The sequence below is a fragment of the Drosophila nasuta genome, chromosome 2R (assembly GCF_023558535.2).
Source record: "Drosophila nasuta strain 15112-1781.00 chromosome 2R, ASM2355853v1, whole genome shotgun sequence".
NCBI lineage: Eukaryota > Metazoa > Arthropoda > Insecta > Diptera > Drosophilidae > Drosophila > Drosophila nasuta.
The window spans coordinates 20,697,874-20,716,085 of NC_083456.1; the positions used below are offsets into that span (position 1 = coordinate 20,697,874).

General features: G+C 40.1%; 3 protein-coding genes across 3 annotated transcripts; 2 read left to right on the forward strand and 1 right to left on the reverse strand.

The window, feature by feature from the left end:
• The first annotated feature begins 74 nt into the window (after positions 1 to 74).
• Positions 75 to 1,596, forward strand: LOC132784495 (developmentally-regulated GTP-binding protein 2). Its single transcript, XM_060790147.1, has 4 exons — positions 75 to 256; positions 380 to 580; positions 633 to 1,297; positions 1,352 to 1,596. The coding sequence occupies exons 1-4, from the start codon at positions 193 to 195 to the stop codon at positions 1,511 to 1,513; spliced, it is 1,092 nt and encodes a 363-aa protein (XP_060646130.1). The 5' UTR covers positions 75 to 192; the 3' UTR covers positions 1,514 to 1,596.
• Positions 1,597 to 1,671: 75 nt separating this feature from the next.
• Positions 1,672 to 3,751, reverse strand: LOC132784494 (nuclear pore complex protein Nup58). The gene is made up of 2 exons (XM_060790145.1): positions 2,594 to 3,751; positions 1,672 to 2,502 (listed from the first exon to the last, which is right to left on the reverse strand). Exons 1-2 carry the CDS (start codon positions 3,623 to 3,625, stop codon positions 1,759 to 1,761), a joined length of 1,776 nt encoding a protein of 591 aa, XP_060646128.1. The 5' UTR covers positions 3,626 to 3,751; the 3' UTR covers positions 1,672 to 1,758.
• Positions 3,752 to 4,109: 358 nt separating this feature from the next.
• LOC132786990 (uncharacterized) lies at positions 4,110 to 5,217 on the forward strand. Its single transcript, XM_060793806.1, has one exon. It carries the CDS (start codon positions 4,202 to 4,204, stop codon positions 4,682 to 4,684), a length of 483 nt encoding a protein of 160 aa, XP_060649789.1. The 5' UTR covers positions 4,110 to 4,201; the 3' UTR covers positions 4,685 to 5,217.
• Positions 5,218 to 18,212: the final 12,995 nt, after the last annotated feature.

The window sequence follows — 18,212 nt, forward strand, 5'->3', positions numbered from 1 at the left end:
CTTGTATTAATATAGGTTGAGCATATTTCAGTATAATGTGCAACTGAATTACGTATATTTGGCAACGCGGAATGCGGTCACGCTGTTCCATGGCTCGGCACTACTTTAAAACAACAACAAGTGCAAAATAGCTTCCCGAATATTTGTTATTAACTTAATGCTGTTCCATCCACGACACACACAAACAACAGCATGGGCATTCTAGAGAAGATTGCTGAGATTGAGCGTGAAATTGCACGCACGCAAAAGAACAAAGGTGAGCAAATTGGCTGCAACAAAAACCGGCGCAGACAACACGGCGTCACAATTCGCAATGTTGGCATCGGAATTTAGGGTTAGAATTCACTTGACTTGAGTTTTCTATTTGTATTTGCTGCAGCCACTGAATATCATTTGGGTCTGCTGAAGGCTAAATTGGCAAAATATCGCTCGCAGCTGTTGGAACCGTCAAAGAAAGGCGAAAAGGGCGAGGGCTTTGATGTGCTCAAAAGCGGAGATGCGCGAGTCGCGCTCATTGGATTCCCCAGTGTGGGCAAGTCCACAATGTTATCCACACTAACGAAAACGGAGTCGGAAGCAGGTGAGTCGAGAGCTATACTCTACAAATACCTCTCTAACCTTGTACTTCTTAGCCAACTACGAGTTCACCACGCTCACCTGTATTCCCGGTGTCATCGAGTACCAAGGAGCCAACATACAGCTGCTCGATTTGCCGGGTATCATTGAAGGTGCCGCCCAGGGCAAGGGTCGTGGTCGTCAGGTTATCGCCGTGGCACGTACTGCGGATTTGGTACTGATGATGTTGGATGCCACGAAGCCGAATGTTCATCGGGAGTTGCTCGAAAGGGAGTTGGAATCTGTGGGCATAAGGCTGAATAAAAGGAAACCAAACATTTACTTCAAACAGAAAAAGGGCGGCGGCCTCAGCTTCAATTCGACCTGCGCCTTGACGCGCTGCAGCGAGAAAATGGTGCAAATGATTCTGCATTCATTTAAGATTTTCAATGCTGAGGTTTTGTTCCGTGAGGATTGCACAGAGGATGAGTTCATTGATGTAGTCACGGCCAATCGCGTCTATCTGCCTTGTTTGTATGTGTATAATAAGATTGATCAGATCTCCATTGAGGAGGTGGATCGGCTGGCCAAACAGCCGCACTCCATTGTCGTCAGCTGTAACATGAAGTTGAACTTGGATTACATGCTGGAGGCACTCTGGGAGGCTCTACAACTGATTCGTGTGTACACTAAGAAGCCTGGTGCACCGCCAGACTTTGATGATGGTTTAATCTTGCGGAAGGTAAGTTGAAATAATTAGGTAACTGTTCATCTAATTCATATTTCCTTTGTGCAGGGCGTCAGCGTGGAGCATGTTTGCCATGCCATTCACAGAACTCTGGCTGCGCAATTCAAATACGCTTTGGTCTGGGGCACATCAACGAAATACTCGCCACAGCGTGTGGGTATTGCCCATGTGATGGCCGACGAGGATGTCATCCAAGTGGTCAAGAAATAAGACGGCTGCATTCAAGAGCTGCATTTGTTGTTGGTCAACAGCTTGATATCAATTGGGTTGAAATATATTCTATTCTATATAAATACTTAGAAATGGCTTGCATTTTCTAGAAGGATCAAAGATTCCTCTTTCTATCTAATCACAATCACAATTATAAATGTGAGGAATCGCATGAATAATAACTTTATTGGCATTTCCTTTGCATAAAACAACTAAAAACTATCCATGGCAATAGATTGTCGAGATTACCATCTATCCATCGATTTGGAGGCGGTTGCATTGGCCGACGTTGCCGCAGAAGCAGATGCATAGCTTTTATTTAGTGTACTAATGGCCGAGATGTTGGAGAAGGGCGTCGGACCGCTACTAATGCGCTGTGGTTCGTTCAACGGCTCAGGCGGATTATCGATGCTGGCAAACACATTGGTGGCATCGCGCAGTCGATAGCGTCGCAGATTTAAATAGTGCTCCTTCTGTTCCTCTACGCGCTGATGCAGCTCATGCTGTCGCCCAGCCAGTGAGACAAATGATTCATTGATTTGTCGAAAGCCGCGCTTCAGATCTTCGGGTGAAACACTTTGTGGGTTTGCCAAAGCATGCATGTGACTCTCGGTTAGCGCGATTTGCTGCCGGAATGCTATCAGATCCTCCTCGTACTTGGCCACCAGGCACTGAAAGTACTGGAAGGGTGCGCTGTTCTCAAACTGCAGACCAGCAGGAGTGTCCTGTGTGCGCTGCGCCATCTCCAGTGATTGAATAGCCTTGGCTGTTTCGCTGCGCAGCTGTTTGATCTGCCGATTGTTGGCATCCACCGTATTGGCCACGTTTTGCAGCAGCCAACGCAGATTGGTGATCTCGTGACTCACGTTGCTTAGCTTCGAGGTCGAGGTGCGTCCAATGTCCGAGGAAATGGTTTTCTGCTGCTTGATATGTGCCTTGAGTGCGTCCACTGTCTTGACAATCTCATCGGGTACTTGTGTTTCCTTAATCTGTTGGGGCAATGAGACGATTTTAGTTGAGTTCATTGTTAGTTATATGGATTATATTTTGACAAACTCATTTGTTACGAATACAACTTACCTTGATGCCGTCCTGCTTGTTGTCGCCCAGCTTCGGCTGCGTTGCACTCACATCGATGCCGCCGAGACCAACAAATGCTGGCGCCGCTGCCGCCGGCTGAGCGCCAGTTGTCAGCGGTTTGCCAAAGATGCCACCACTAGCGGGAGCTGCTGCTAGCGTGTTGGTGCCACCCAGACGCAGGCTGGCATTAAAAGGCTGCGCTGTTGCTGTCGTTGTGGTTGTATTGAAGTTCAAGCTAGCCGCCGTTGTTGCTTGGGGTTTGTTAAAGGAGAATGCACCGACACCAGCAGCAGTGCCCAGTGTTGGCATGGCTGTCGCACCAAAGGCGGGCGGTGCTGTGGTTGGTGCGCTTGTTGCCGGCGTAGAGAAGCTAAATGAAGGCGCTACGGTGGCAGTTGCGGTGCCAAACGCGGGAGCCGGCGCTCCAAATGCTGAGCTAGCTGCAGGAGCTCCGAAAGCGGGCGCCGCTGTAGTTGCGCCGAAAGCCGGTGCCACAGCCGTTGTGCCAAAGGCGGGCGCAGCTGCAGGCGCACCGAAAGCCGTTGATGTGGCCGGTGCACCGAAAGCAGGCGCTGCAGTTGCTGCACCGAAAGCAGGCGCAGCAGTTGCTGCACCAAAAGCAGGCGCTGCAGTTGTTGCACCAAAAGCAGGAGCTCCTGTGGCGCCAAAGGCGGGCGCTGCTGCTCCAAACGCCGGTGCCGCGGCAGGTGCTCCGAAAGCGGGCGCTGCCGCTGCTGTGGTACTGCCAAAGGCAGGCAACGCGAGTCCAGTCGACGCTGGAGCAGCTGCAGTTGCTGCTGGTGAACCAAAGCTGAGCGTGGGCGCTGCACCAACTTGCCCCGCATTGAAACTGAAATTGGGTGCTGCTCCTCCGATGGCAGCGGTAGCTGCTCCGGCTAGACTCGATGTAGCTGTTGCTGCTCCAAAGGCGGGGGGCGGGGCGCTGGTTGCGGGTCGCGCGCCAAAACTAAAGCCGCCTGTTGCGGGTGCTGTGGCGGCGTTCGTTGTTGGTGTGCCAAACGAAAAAGACATTCTGATAGTGGATTCACTTGGTTAAGCGCTAATTTTGTATTTGTCACTGCTCGATTTTTAATTAAATAACAAATTCGACAAATAAAACAACTCGCACGATTCACTATATTTCACAACAGAGTGACCGTATATTTTAATGACAAATATACCGTTGGCTTTTATATATTTTTATTGTATGCCAAAGTATACCATTTCCGCGAGCGAGTGAAGAGCTATTGTATCTTCTTAATTTACTGCCACACTGTTTTCTAAATGATTAGAAGAAAATGCATACATAAAATTATTTAAAATATATTAAATTATGAATAATTAATTGCATTTGTTATTTCTATTAATAATTATCTTAAATATTTTCAGCATTATAAATATAAATATATTAAATATTCAGTGGATGCGTAGTTGTAGCGTTGTCAAACACTGCTTTTCAATGAGAGCTGCCAACCGCTTTTTGTAATACCAGAAATTGCGTATCACTGGCGCCATTAACTTTTACAGTTATTTTCCATTTCGTGCGATTGCTAAATTTCTAGTAATTGTATTAACACGCGTTTTTGCCAAACTACAATAAAATAAAAAATGTTGGCACGAGAGGAGAAATATACAAAATATCTTAATGAACACGGAGTACTGCCGCGGCTATTGGAAATATTGCAGCAACTTGTTGATCTCAAACCGCTGCCCATCGATCCTCAATTGGAAATTTTGCATACCATCGGATGTCCCCTAATTCCGCAGTCCCAAATGAAAGCGCTGGAACGCAAAGTGTCACGTGCTCAAGAAGAACTGCGTTATTTACGTCGCGTGCTCATCGATTTGGGTGGTCAAGAATATCTCTACGACAGCGACAACGATGAAGATGATTACGTGGGACAAGTGGGCGAAATGGGAGCTGCCCCCCTTTACTCCCCAGACGCTATGAACTACGAGGAGAGCATTGCGTCCAACTCTCAGTATATGGTTGAAGCGTCTATTAATCTTAGCGAGGGAGCCGTAGAGCAGCAGCAAAGCGATGAGCAGCCGAGCTGCAGTCAGCTGCATCCCAACGCGAAAGAGTTGTAAGCGAATCTTATGTATTCCAATTTTGTTTAGTATAAGATTGCATAGGAGAAAAGCATTACATTTTGCACAATTTGGAGAATTGCCGGTTAAGAGCATTATATTTTATACATGTCTAGAAAAAGTTGCGTATTATGCGGTATTATATTAAGCATTTACAAAACGAATTTTCATTTTACGCATTGTGTAAACTAATTTTGAATTTTGTTATCAGCTAAAACATAATATCTACGCTATCCATCGTTGATGGACATTTAGTATTAAGTTTAATTCGTTATAAATAATTTGTCAAAATAAACTTGACAGAAAAATCATGAAATATGTATGTTTTTACAAAAATCATTGTCTGATACTGTAAACGAATTGGGCATTTCGGTATCATAATCATCAACATTGTCTGAAATTTGAAATTTTGATATTATCTAAGAAAAATGATATAGCGTTTGTTTCCGATGTTAATAAGGCATAGTGTATTTAACTGCCCAATGTTCTTCGACTCAAGAAACTATATAAACTTAAATAAAGGACTATTAAAAAAAAATACATGTAATTCTTATAATTCGTAAACTATTCTTATCGCAGTTTAGATAGATAATGTGTGTTGAGATTCTCAAAAGTTTTATTAGAGGAAAGAAATCAATAACCAATACGCAGCTTATGTCAGCAGTTGTCGCTTTAATTGGCCAAACAAAACAAAACGAAACGAAACAAAACAACAATTCAATTAACTCGCAACATGTCATCTGAGTATTTCGACATTCGTCACATGTGTTTGTCGGGATGTGGACAAATTACAAAATTTCATTTACCAATCCTTCTGCGCCCCATGTGGAGCAAGCGGGGGCACGTGGGGCGAGCCAACGTGGATAAAAACTCCGATGTAAATTCATTATTACCAAGTTGTATTAAACTGTAGCTTATTTAGTACCCTTTAAGTTAAGCTAAGTAAAGGTAAAGAACCCCATCAACATTAACAAATGACACTGATTAAGTGTGCTGCAATTTGAATTCGACATACAAATTAAATTCTTAATTTTTTGGTGTGGATTGCCTTATTTAATTGACATGTTGATACAACCAAATTTTTTATTTAATTCCATGCTCTTAATATAATATTTATTTATAGCATATTTGATATAGCCATTTAACACCTAGCAACTGAACACTGCTAATGCGGCAACTATGTATTTAAAAAGAAAACAATCATTTTTTATGCAAATATTTTTGGGAGAATTTGAACATTTTTTAGATGCATATTTTGCGCTTGATAATACGGTTTATGCCATAGAATCTGCTCCTATGGGAAAAATGTTGTTGCGCTGAAACTACTATTTATTTGTCTGTACGCGATAAATCCGTCTAATCCGTGGGGGGCGTTTGGGCGTGGCAGCCGACAACCAACAGCTGCCTGTCCCTTTGATAAATAAACTGCAGTCAAGTTGACAGACATTGGGCATAAATATTTGCTATAAAAACAAAATTGTTAAATAAACTACCATCGCATACACAAATCGGGCGTGTCAGATGAGCAAAATATTTGTAAAAAAATATTTTCCAAAAAAAGGCACATAAACTAGGTAAACATGTTTGACAGTTATTGGATAAACTATATATTACTAAATAACTTAAATATTTCAACTATTCATAGTTATGAAAACTTTTTATAAACATGGTAATCTATATATGGACATATGCTTAATGTAAATCGAAATTTTATATTTATTACAATTTGTTAGAATGATGCTTAACATCTGACGTAAAAGACAATTTGTTAGGTAACATGTTTGACACATACTGGCAAGTCTATTTATTATTTAATAACTTAGATTATTCACTTTTTGTATTTATTAGAGTTTGTTAGCATGTTTATTTATGATTGATTTAATATGAATGAAATTTTTCTATTAATTACAATTAGTTAAAATGATGCAAGCTAGAATTTATGTTTTTTGTATTTACATTTTTATACCCGCTACCCATAGGGTAGAAGGGTATTATAACTTTGTGCCGGCAGGAAATGTATGTAACAGGTAGAAAGAGGCATGTCCGACCCTATAAAGTATATATATTCTTGATCAGCATCAATAGCCGAGACGATCTAGCCATTTCCGTCTGTCTGTTCGTCTGTACGTATGAATACCTAGATCTCAGAGACTGTAAGATATAGAGCTATAATTTTTTCGACAGCATTTGTTATGTTTGCACGCAGATCAAGTTTGTTTCAAATTTTTGCCACGCTCACTTCCGAATACCAGAATATTTAGCTTTTATTCAAAATGGGTAGCGAGTATCTCACAGTTGAGCACACTCGACTGTAGCTTTCTTGTTTTATCTATTCTTGTTATGTTTCGATCTTCAGCCTTGCTCTGAAAAATTCAATTTGAAATTTATGCTAGCATTTTATCCATATTTTTTGTTCACTGCATCGGGATCTAACTAAGTTTCTATTTCGCCCCCTAAATTCCAATTGCTATATGGTATTTCCTAATCAAGTTCTGTTGATTGATGCCTGGCGCACTCGTTTTAATTGCTATTGCTAAAAAATGTACTACCCTGTACATATTTATGTTTTATTTGCAGTTTTGCTTTTTTTTTTGTAGCATTGAATAATCGCTGCGGAAATTGCCGTTTATAGGCAAATTGTGGCTTCGAATACAAAATAAAAAAAAAGAGTCAGCGAGATAATTGATTGAAACAAAATGCTGTCGCATTGGTTTCCTAATTTCTCTCTTTTTATGGGCACATTTTATGTGACTTTGTTGTTGTTGTTGTTGTCGTTGTTCCCTTTCTGCTTGCTGCTTCAAACCACGCAAAAGCTGCAGCATTTTGGGCGCTTAATCTGTGCGCGTGCCATGCGTCCGGACGAGGCTTGATGGGGACGACCAAGGGGGCAAGGGCGGGGCCTGGTAAATCTGCTTTGCCTTTGCCTGTCAGTCTGCCGTAGCGTAAAACTTTAACCACGTAAAATACGAGCCCGTTGGGCAGTAGCCGCAAACACAACCAGCTGAAAAACGGCACAAAAAACACACACAAACTCAGCAACAAAAAGAAGAAAAAAAGAAGCTTGATGTTGAACGAGCTGCAAACGAACAGCAGTCGAAATGCATACATATAAAAGCAGCGGACGGTTCTCCAATCCAATCGCCATCGCCATTGCCATTGCCATAGCCAGGCCGTCCAAACAGGTTGCTCGACTGCCACGAATTCCAGATGAGCTATGCTCATAGTTGGGGCCGAGTGCAATGCGGTTTCTAATGAGATGCCTGGAATTTGAATTCGAATTTGAGTGCACGCGCTCAGCCAGTTAAATTGAAACATTCGGAAACGTGCAATCAATTTATTGCCGCTCTCAAGGAACTTGAATTTAAATTGTAAATTTAATTGATTGCATAATATTTGAAAGGAGAAAAAAATGCATCTCCTTTTATGTTTTCTTTAGATGCATTTATAGGTCTGCATATTGTGCAATTTCAGATTATTTATTCATACACTCTTTTTGCATTTACCACCAATCAGTACTGATAATATTTATTTTGCTGTGTCATACTTAAAAGATTGCGTATATGTAAAATAATTTCACAATGCGTACATGCTTTTAAAATATTACGTATTGTATTTTTTCTTGTCCACACTAAAGATACTTAATGCTCCATTATGCTTACCATATTCCATATTCATTTTTTCTCCTTTTTTTGGGAGGGGGAGGCTTGGAGTCATATGCATTTCAATATTTGTTACAGCGCCTTTGAATGCAACATTGAATGCGCCTCTTTCCCCGCCTCGGTCTACTGATCCCACTGCCGCACCTCGTCCTCTCGGGCATCAGCCGGAAATGGCAAAGCAAATGCAACTGAAAAAAAGTAAAAGTGTTTTTCCTCACGTGTGAAGCACAATGAGATACCTAGCAGCAGTTTTGTATCTCACTTAGCGGCCTCAACTGAGTATGCACAAGCTGGCTGTGAGTAGTGAAAAGACTCTTTCGTATTATCTTTGCTTTTTTCTAGTTATTTTTTGTGTGTCCTTTTGTCTGAATTCTAATGCTAAATGCAATGTGGCTGTTAAGTACAAAATACGTAAAAGTGAGGAAGAAGTTTAACTTATTCATAATATTTATATATTTTTTGTTGAGTGTCATTTTCTATATGAATTTTAATGCTAAATAAAAAGTGGCCGTTAAGTGCAAAAATGCATAAAGTCATATAGTTTTTTACAGTTTTTATATATTTTTTGTTGTGTGTCATTTTGTGTGAAGTTTTAATGCTATATGCAGTGTGGCTCTTAAGTGCAAAATGTATGTAAATTCATATAAAATAAGATTTACTTTCTTCTTAAAATGGTTAATTTATATTTATATTTTGTAAAATATGGAAAACTTTAAAAACAGTTTCCTATATATTAAACTCTTTGTTTCGCGCATTTTCACTGGGTGTGTAGGGTATAAAAGAGTACGAAAAAAGTTGTTTTTTCCTACTGAGCTGAGCTCTCTGCTGAGTAGAGAGTAGAGTACAGTAGAGTGAGCAAAAGAGCGCCACGCAGCGCTGTGGCGCTTCAATTTCATGTCGAGTAAATTTTAATTTACAGCTCTTTTGTGACCGCAGGTTTTGCCAACATGCGAGCCAAAAACTTTGCTCTTTCCCCACTCTCTTTTTTCCATCTTATACGTACTATATTTTTTATGTTTTATTTCGGTTGTGTGTGTGTGTGCACTGGGTTTTTGGCTATTTGGCTTGTTGGTCAAATGATATATCCGACTGTATGGTTGGTCAGCTTGGTCGGCTCATCGACTTGGTTGCCTGGTTGGCTTGTTGACTGGGCGTTTTGCTTTCAGGGCATTGGACGCAGCCAACTGCCATTAGTTTTAATGGCCAGCGAGCCGGGAGTTAAACGGGCGCAGAAAGTAGGACTAATTGAAGCTGCTTCCAATCTCCCAACTATGCTTCATTAGCGCCCACTGCTAAACTCTATTAGCCAAATGAGCTGATGAGGCAGCGGCGACGGCGGCGTTAGAGCGGAAAACGCGACTGCAGAAAAAAGTTTTTCGGAAATGTGTCGGAAAAACGTGCAGCATTTAAATAATGTCAAATTTATTGGCAATATAAAAGTACAATTAAAATGCAATTATAATGCGTTAATTGCATAATAAAAGTGGGCGTGTATCGAGGAGGCATCGTTCGGTGTTCAGCAAAACTTTCTGGCACAGCTGGCCAAATATTTATTCAGTTTTTGCCAGATGTTGGAGTAAATTGCACTGCAATTTGACCCATATTCATCAATGTCGCACGCCCACAAAAAAAATACAACAAAATGTCCAAAACACGTAGCGTGAATAACAACAAAAAACTAAGCGCATTTTATCATCTATTGTCATTTTTCATTTTGGCAACAGGCAACAAAAAAAAAATGAAAAAAAAAAAAACAGAAAAAGGGTTAACAATTTTTATGTGTCAACAAGAATAATTTGTGTCAGCAGCACGAGAACGAGAACTTTGCAAAGATGACGAACAAAAAGTGCAAAAGTGTCGTAAACAAAAGCAGGCAACGTATTAATAATGAAAACAGGACAACGACACACACACACACACTCGCACATACACAGACAACAGATACAAATGAACAAACAAGACAATACAACAAACTGCCGCAAACACGTCCGAGACAACAACAGCGACAGCAATAAGAATGTGCTCGGGAATCAACAAGCAGCAAGAAATTAATACCAGCCAACAACAGCACACACACACACACACACACACACACACACCAGCCAGCACACACACACCAGCACACTCTGAGAAATAGTTGCACGCCCTTGCCTAACTGCGCCCGCTGGCTACGTGCAACGCCCGGAAGCCGTGTGGCACACGTACGTGCCATAATCCTTTTTGCCGTGCAACATTTTTCTCTTTTGTTCAACTTTTCCAGCTGTAGGCACGATATTTTCCACGAATTTTCACAAATTTTCACAATTGCAAAGTTTTTTCTTGAAGCATATTTTCTATGATTACAAAGATTTTCCATTGCCTATTTTTAAATTAAATTTCTACATAAAACTAAGTTTTCTTTTTAATTGTGAAAAGAAATCTCTTTGGCAAATTTTTAAATTACATTTCTGCCTAAAACTGAGATTTCGCTTTGTAATGAGAAAAAGAAGTTGGAATTTTAATAAGATTAATTTTGATTAAATTGAAATGAAATTCCTGGAACAACAGAAATTATACAGTTTTTAATTATTACAAATGTTTATGGAATGTTCACTTGCATGCAGTATGAAGCCAGTTTGTGCAAACAAATTTCCAATTAAGTTATTTCATTTGCCACGTCAGGCATGTCAAAGTCGCAACGAAACTACTTAAAAATTACCTTTCAGGTGGGAATTCTTCACTCGAAGCTTTTCTTGGCATTTCCTTGGGTCAACTGCCGTTTGAAAATGCTTTGGGCAATACTCAAGTGCAAATGAGTGTCTTTCAATTTTGCTACAAAAAGTTACGTTTGTTGGCGCCCCCAAAGGTATTGCACGTATCCGTGTCAACGTAAAGTGTCCAATCATTGACATATTACGCATACGACGCGTCGCACATAGCTGCTCAAATTGCGTAATGATGACAATGTCGAAATGGCTCTGAGACGAGAGCAAGACAGAAAAACTTTTTAATTGCAAAATGGCTTCAGTTAATACAGTGCGAGGGAAGTGCGGGGGGAGTGTGTCTGCAGGGGTGTCAGGACTTACCCCAAGGGGCATTAGCAGGCACAGGCCTCTAATTATTTTGTAAATGCGGCCGCCCGCAACGCTGCGCATCATTAAAAAAAAGAAGGAAAGAAAAAAAGAAGAGATGGCGTTGGCCGCTGCGCCTAATGCTGTCTCTGATGGATGACTTAATCATCCAGAAAAGCGCCACACAAATCAACAAGCAAACAGCGAACCCGCCGCCGAAGCGCTTGTCACAGAAGTTTAACGAGCGTCGGCGACGAGTAACTTCCAAAGGCTCCAAAAGGACAAACCGCGAATGCGATGGACAACTGAAAGAACAACGACCAACGGGCAGACACACCAAACCACTCAAAATTAATGGAGCAAATCAAACGAGCAAAAAGCAGACGTATTCTCTTCTCCACTGTTGCCGTTTTCTATACTCTACTTATATGTAGGTTAGAAGGGTATTATAAATTTATGCCGGAATGAAATGTATGTAAAAGATATTAGGAGGCATCTCCGACCCTATAAAATATAGATATTCTTGATCAGCGTCAACAGGCAAGATGATTTAGCCGTCATCTTCGTCCGTCTGTGCGTCTGAATGAACACTTAGATTTTAAGAGTTATATGTAGATATCATTATTTTCTTACGCAGATCATGTTTGTTTCCAATTTGAATATCAAGCGTAATATTGAAGCTAGATTCGATTTTTTTAACATATTTTACAATTATTTATATAGTTTTTGTGATTCCTATGTTTGGTTGCGATAAAAATTGTAGAAGTTATCTAAAAAAGGCTTTTGTATTGCAAGTAACGCTTTGGTATATTTTGACCTCTATGGTATATTTAGAATGTGGTACTTCATTTATATACAAAATATGGTATTGTTGTATTTTTTGCGGTATATTATGTGCTATATTTCAAGAATAAACCGCACTGTTTAGCTTTTATTAAAATGGAAAGCGGGTACATCAAAGTCGAGCACACTCGACTGTAGATTTCTTACTTGTTTTTTGCATTGTTTTGTGTTGGGTTAATAATGACAAGATTTGTGTGCGGCGCATACAGAATTAGCCAGAATTGCCATCCGGCCGCGTCCGGCGTTGCCAGACCGAGTCGAAATTTTGTGTTGTTTGTTGTGGTGTGCGCGTTTTTTTTTAAACGCCTTCGTTCATTAATTTTGCACTGGAAGCGCATCGCAGAGTTTGGTTTTAATTAAAGCCGAGCGCAAATTGCGAAAATATTAACTTCCGTGGCTGTCATGGAAAAGGACACACGGAAGAAAAGACTGCAGAGCTTTTGATGAACTACAGATTACTCTCTAATTTGAATTGTGGATAAGAGAATGAAATGTAGCTCAATTACTTCAAATACATATTATTCATATAGTTGTTACACTCTACTTAAAATAATATTCCCTAATAAAGTTCCTATGTATAGGGTATCGTTAAGTTCTTGTTTTGCCAAATTTATGCGAATATTTTTTGTTGTTTTATTTGTTTACGTTAATTAAGCAAACTGAGCAGCGGAAATTACCTTACCAAGAACTGAGGCCAAAGACGCAGACAACGCCGCATATGCGAGGCATGCAAATGTGTTCTCCTTCTCTTCTCTATTATCACCACCCGAATTGTTGTTGTCGACCCACACAAAAAACTCGTTGAATTCGCATAAAATGTAATAATAATTTCGCTGAACGCGTTTTTTGGTTGGCAATGAGGCAAGAGTTTGAGCTGGAGCTGGAGGTTGCCACTGAGAGCGGGCTTTAGGTCAAAAGTTGCTGTAACGGAAACAGCTGTTTCCGTAGCACACCGACGTCCTCCTTCTTTACCACGCCCACTCCCACTCCCAGTCGCTGCGCCCACTTTACTCACTGCATCCAATTTACTATTCATTTGAATTTTAGCTGCCGACTTTTGTGTTGTTTGCCACCGCACGACCATAAAATGCAAAAGATTATGAAAAAGTGCCGCTGCTGTGGCTGCCACACGGCCACGGCCACTTCCTTAGCTGGCAAACACAAAAGTAGCTACCCCCCCAACCCCACATACAACAATAATAATAATAATAATAGTAATAGTAATAATAAGAAGGCCGCCAGCCACATGGTGTAAAATTTTACCAAGCTCAGAATTGTGCTTAAGGGAAAACTCTTTAAGCAGCTGCTGATAGTTGTGGGCATACGATTAGTAAATACCCTCAAAATACTTGATATTTATTTACAGCATAGACTGCAAAAATCTATAAATAATCAATTGAATTGAGATGACGATCTTATGCTTAAAAATGAAATTGATATGCTGACATTTGAAATGATTTCAATAATTCATTTTCTAATTACGTATGCAACACATTGCAAAGCAGAGCATCTATGAGTTTATTTATTTATGGTGCCAAGTGAATTAGAATGGTTTGAATTCATTGAATTAATGTGAACTATTTGCTCACTGGTTTCATTTCCATTGAAATTCATTTCTGTATCTCTGGTTTATTATTTTTAACTTCTTCAAATCAAACTTAATCAACAAACGCATTCAACTAGGGAAGTCTTTTTTTTTGTATATTTCGTCTAGAACAACTGCAGTAATTTTAAATATTTAATTGGCCTAAGAACTTGACTCTGGATTTGTGCTTTAGAAGAGTGCTTAAGAGAGTGGATGACCCAAAGGATTGAGCTTAAAGTAATTTTATCCCATAGTATTTATGTAGTGCTGTCTGCTGTCTGCTGCCAAGTAAAACTAAAAGTTGGCTCAGTTTTCATACCGTAGTATTTCTATGCTATTTATGAGTTTTCTCTGTTCTTTGCTCCTGAAAGAAGCAGCTGTGTGTGTGTGTGTGTTTGTGTGTGCATTAGTTTAAAGAATATACAATTTTCCAAGTGGGAAAGTTTGCTCGTTGTAAGCTCGTAAGCATCCGTTTCCACTTCAGCTCTCAACTGTTTTTCTTGTTGTTGCTGTTGAATGAATGCTATACAGCCAGTGGCTCATCTTCAGTTGTACTGTGCAAATGGCATAAGTGCGAGTACGAGAACTTTTCAGTCACGTGACTGCCATAACATATCGAATTACGGTCGACTAATGGGAATTAAGAAACTCGTAACGAGCGTGACAAATGCAAATGCAAATGCAAATGAAATGAAACCGGAGCAAAACTGCTTCAGCAGTGCCATTTATTGTATTTATCTAAACATGGCTGATTTATCCTGACTTGCAATAAACAACAATTTGTAAACGATATGATGATAAATGTCCGACCAGCAAAATCCATTGACAAATTTTGCAAAACTTTATGCATTTTAATTGGAATTAAATAATCCGTTTATTTTGCTGAATTTAAAGCAGATCGTAAATCTTCTGCTGATTGACAGACTCTTTTACTCTCAAACTTTTCAGTTTTGTTGTTGTTTCTTTTTGTTGCTAATTAAAATTGTATCTAACTTGTTCGCAGCTTGACACATTTGGTTCTAGTTTTGACCTCTTATTGAATTTCAAAGCCTGCCCGCAAATTATTTTTGCATCTAGGCAAGCAATTTTCCACATGCCAATTTTTTGGGACGCAAGTATCGTGTCCCAACTGAAACCCTTGGGGAAGACAAGTGCCTGAAATTACATTTTCCACATTAATAAAATGAAATAAAATAAAACTGAAATAAAAAGAGGAGCTTCTGATGCTACTGCTGTTGCACGAACTATGCAAATGTGCCGCGTGCAGTGCACCAGATAAAACTGAGCAGGAGACACATGTGTGTGTCTGTTGTTTTCCTTTTCTTTTTTTGTGTGTAGTCAGTCCCTCCCCTCCGCAGAGGGTTCCCAAAATGGGATCGAGTTGGGTTTTGGGTTGGAGGTTAGGGTTTCGTTGCAAGTTAAAAAGTTGCTAGCATAGTCACACACATAATGTGCAGCAGCTGTTGCCGGCAGTGCCAAAAGTCACAATAAATTTCTGCATTAGTTGGCATCGCAGCTGGTTGTCGGGGTTCGCTTTCTGAGCTCGGGAAAGCGCTTCGAAAAACAACAACGAAAAACATGAATAAATAAATTTGTGGATCGTGCAAATAAAGCAATGACTAACTGTGTGTATTTCTCTTATTGGGCGTGTGTGTGTGTGCAATTGAAAGCAACCAATATATTCTTGGTCAAAACCGCAAAGCACTTTAAACTCTCCCAGTGTGTGAGAGAGAGAGAAAGGGAAGGGGAGGGAGAGAAAGCCAAAATGTTGCCGCCGGTTATTTGTCCTGTTTTAATAAGAAAATTAATTAGTTGCTAATTTCCTTTTGCTGTGTACGTTGAAACCAACAAAATGAACTGAAGCAGCTGCAGCTTTGAGATACGAACAAACAAAAAAAAATGTGTAGAAAAAAGCTGCTTCAAATTAAATTCATTGAATGCTTGAAGCGAAACAGTAGCATTAGAGCAATTACAGTTTTGGTAATAAAATGATTTCTCTACAATGAAATTACATTTCAATTGTTGACTTAATTAACATAGCAAAACAAACAACGCTGGTAGATATTTGGAAGTCTATTAATAAATATAAATATGGACTTGATGATAGGCTAATTATATGCTAAAGTTAAATCTTTAAAGGGCAAAATCAGATTGCTTAGTCAGCATCGATATTTGCACATCATTTTGATTATGTGAGATAAGTTGAAATCGTTGCCACAACCAAAATTGCCGAGTTTCACTTTATATACATATTATAAACATTATTATATGCTGGAATCATTGCGAGCTTTCAGATGTCTCCCAAATGTAGGCATAGCTCTTTTGTCAGGCCAATGCAACGACTTCCTTTCCCACAGGGCTTCAAGTTTTATGGCAATGCTGGGATGTGGAGCTGTGTTGTTGTAGTTACTCAAGCTTTTTATTGTTGTTTCAAGTGTTGCTGTTCAAGTTGTCGCTGCTGCTGTTGCCGTTGCTGCTGTTACTGTTGTTACTGTTGTTGGGGCTGGTCTAGAGAGATAAGTACGTGCTAAGAAATGTGTAACAAACTACACACACTGAGATACAGATACGGATACGGATGCGAAGAGTAAAAACCCAAGACCAGACAATGCCAGGCGCCCACGTCTCCATGGACACATTCTAATAAAAAGGGAAGCATTGAGTACGCCATTTTGTGTTTGCCATTTTTGTGTTGTCCTCTCTCACTCTCTCTCGTTGCCGTTGTCATTGTCGTTGTCAGTGATGCGAAGCATTGTTAAAGTGTTGCAAGTTGCCACAGCAAGCTCAAGTCTTGCAGAAATCTCGCCATTTAATTGAGTATTACTCACAGTTAAAGCCACTAATGCTTGTCCTTTTGCAGCAAACATTTCTCTTTTCCTTGCATTGCTCAACACTGATGCTTGGCACATCCTTTTTGCTGCTTCACAGTTCAACTTTGACTGCACTTCCCCTGTATCATTCTCTTGCCGTTTTTAGGCAGCAAACATTTGAGTTATAAATGCCGCACTACTTGAATGAATCTCATGGGCGTAATAGTTTTCAAATGGCTTTTATCTGGTTTCATCTCTGTATCTGTATCTTTCTCTTTTCTATTTTTTTGCGTATACTTACGACTCTCACATACAAGTGTCTGTTCTCCCCCAGCTCATACATATCTTCCTTCTTCCGTCGCCCTCTTCAGTTGGCAAAAACCGCTTGCCATTGCACAAATGCCTCAGCGAATCTCTGTCGGAATCAGAGTCTGAGTCTCAGCTAGTGCGAAGCAACAAATTGCCATTATATGCAATTTGTGGAACAAAACAGAAAACACGCGCAAATCGCAAGTCGCAAACTCGCAATTCGCATTGAGTGTTCGGCTTGCTTCAGAGCTACTACGCATCACATTCATCACATTCCACGCATATCCATGGTACCCGGGCAGCCAACCAACTGCAACCAAGCAGGTGTCAATTACACTAGTCAGCAACGTGTTGAGAACTCAAACCGAATGCTTTAAATGTTCAATTCACTTTAAAGTTTGCTGCTGCTTTCTTCGATTGGCTGAACACAGAAAACCGACATTTCAAAGAGAGAGAGACATTTACATAATTTTATTAAATCTCATCACGTTCGGCTGCACAGTGTAATGCGAACTTTAGTTTTTTGGATAGTCATTTGCGAATACATATAAAATACTTGGTAGTCGGGAATGAAACAATTTCAGTGGCCACTGAATCGGAAGTCGTACTCTAAGAAGCATTTTAACGAAATTCTCTGTGAAATTTGTTGCATTCACTTGGGCACATTTAATTGCTCTACAACGCACAACGTTGTCATGCTGCTGAGTAAGTGAAGTAAATTAAGTATGGCAACGTGACGTATACGTAATCAGAAATGATGACGCTAAGCTTGGCCATGTTTCTCCCATTGTCCTTTATCGCGTCTGCTTAAATTAAGCAGATTTAATTTGAATTAATGTGTTGTCCTATTTGCTGCGTTGGCTATAAGTGGAATTGACCCTCAGTTCCGTTCATCCCAGCTCAGCTCAGATCAATACCAAAAACCGTGTACATTTTTTATGGCATTGGCAAATGCCAATGAAGCTGTATGTGTAAGCCATGGGAAATAGATTTATTACCGTGACTGTCCATTCACTTAATATTGACGTTGCAGCCTTCGACTGAATAAGCAAATCAATTCTTCTTCTTCTTCTTCGTTTTCTGTCGTCCTTCCGCTCAATTAACTGCATAAAAAATGCATGCGACTAATCAAGATAAATGCAATATTTAGTGTGAGTAAAAGTACACAAAAACTATCGCGGAAACTCATTAAGCACAGGTCGTTGATTTCACATTTATTTACGCGAACTTATTAGACTTATCAATTGCAAAGAAATGATTATCTCAGTTTAA